We start from the raw sequence: 1,603 nt of genomic DNA on the forward strand, positions 1-1,603 counted from the left end.
AAGCTGGCTGGTGGTCGCGCGCAGCGCGTCGGCGCGGATCCGACTGGTCGGGCACCTCGGCTGGGTCCATCAGCACGAGGCCCGCCCCGTCGGGAAGCCCCGCGAGCGCATGGGCGGCCGGCGCGAGCGGAGATCGGCGGGCTGAGATCCGCAGCTCTGCCACGAAAATCACAAGGCGCCAAGGGGGGGGGGGGTCAAGTATGTTACATCATACATTCGTTGGTCTGACTACATACTTACTCATCTGAACCCTCGTCCTCTGAACCCTCGTCCTCTGAACCCTCGTCCTCTGAACCCTCGTCCTCTGAACCGCTCTCGCCGCCGCCGCCTGCAGCGGCGCCTTCGCGGCTCCGAGAAGACCCGTCCCGCGGCCGCGCCTCGTCGAGCGCCTCGTCGACGCCCTCGGCGATGCCTCCTCGCGTCGCGTGTCCGTGAGCGGCGGCCGCACCGCCGGCAGAGCTCGAGTGGCCCTCCACGCCACCCCGAGACTGCCCGGCGATGGTGCTTTCGCCGCCGTGCCTTGCCGCCGCTGCCTCGCAGCGGCTCTGTGCCTCGGCGCCGCGCCGAGATGTGCCAGGCGGCGTGATGCCGCCCCAGCAAATCCTGTCGTCCGCAGCGTCAAGACTGACTTGAGCAAGTATTGGCTCTGCCTCCACATCGCAGTCGCTCCAACCACTGCCAGCTCCCTTGACGCTGCTCCGTGCTGTAGCGATCTCCTTGAGAGACGCTAAGGCCATGCGTTGCGGCCTCTTTACCGTCAGCGTGTTCCAGCCTACCAGAATCACGTATCGGAACCACTTCCCGACGACGAATATGGTTGACGCTCGAACACGTTGCTGTTGCTTCTGGAGGTGGCCTTCCACCCCCGTGCCAACCCCTTCCAACCCCAACAAAACACCGACAGACAAGAGAAGAGGCCACAAAACAGACAAGCAGAATGGCAAGAGAGAGACGCTCTGCAGGCGAGCCCAAGGGCCTCTTGGGCCCTCGCGTCTCTCTCTCTCGATTCGTTACACCGATTCGACCATCAATGCGGGCCGATTTCGACCCATCACAAATGTGGGAAGCCAAAAACCTCCTTTGGCTTCCCACACAACCCCCCCTTCCTGGGGGGAGTAGCAAATGAGGTAGTCTCTGCGAAAGCACTGTCCCAGTGCATTCGCCCAAGAGGCTTCCGTGTGTGGACTCGCAGCTCCGGCTGGATGTCGGCGACCTAAAGCTCGGCGGTCGTCGCTTCGCGCCGGCCGACTCCCTGGAGTGCGTGTGTGCGTGTGTGTGCGTGCGTGCGTGCGTGAGTGCGTGTGTGTGTGCGTGGGAATCAGTCGGCGGAGTGAATCGAGGGCGCGGCGGGGAAGCAGCGATCGGGGGACCGCGCCATGTGGCTAATCACGATGTTGTTCGTGTCTCCGGTGTGTCGAAACAACACACTCTTTTTGAGCTCCTACCACACACGGGACCGAACACACGCCCTCGGCCTCGTCTCGGCTCTCGCGCTCGTTGCTCTGGCGCCCCCAGAGTGAACAGAGTGCACATGTTGTGGGATATGTACTACTCGCACCGAGACGCGGTCGTCCACTTCCGGGTCACAACGCGGAACTGGCCG

At 63.7% G+C, this 1,603-nt stretch overlaps 1 protein-coding gene across 1 annotated transcript; it reads right to left on the reverse strand.

Annotated features, from left to right (window-relative positions):
• Positions 1–236: 236 nt before the first annotated feature.
• EMIHUDRAFT_256762 (hypothetical protein) lies at positions 237–737 on the reverse strand (the record flags this gene model as incomplete). The annotated part of the gene is made up of 1 exon (XM_005766069.1): positions 237–737. One exon carries the CDS (start codon positions 735–737, stop codon positions 237–239), a length of 501 nt encoding a protein of 166 aa, XP_005766126.1.
• Positions 738–1,603: the final 866 nt, after the last annotated feature.

Source organism: Emiliania huxleyi (assembly GCF_000372725.1).
Source record: "Emiliania huxleyi CCMP1516 unplaced genomic scaffold EMIHUscaffold_5235, whole genome shotgun sequence".
In the NCBI taxonomy this organism is placed as follows: Eukaryota; Haptophyta; order Isochrysidales; family Noelaerhabdaceae; genus Emiliania; species Emiliania huxleyi.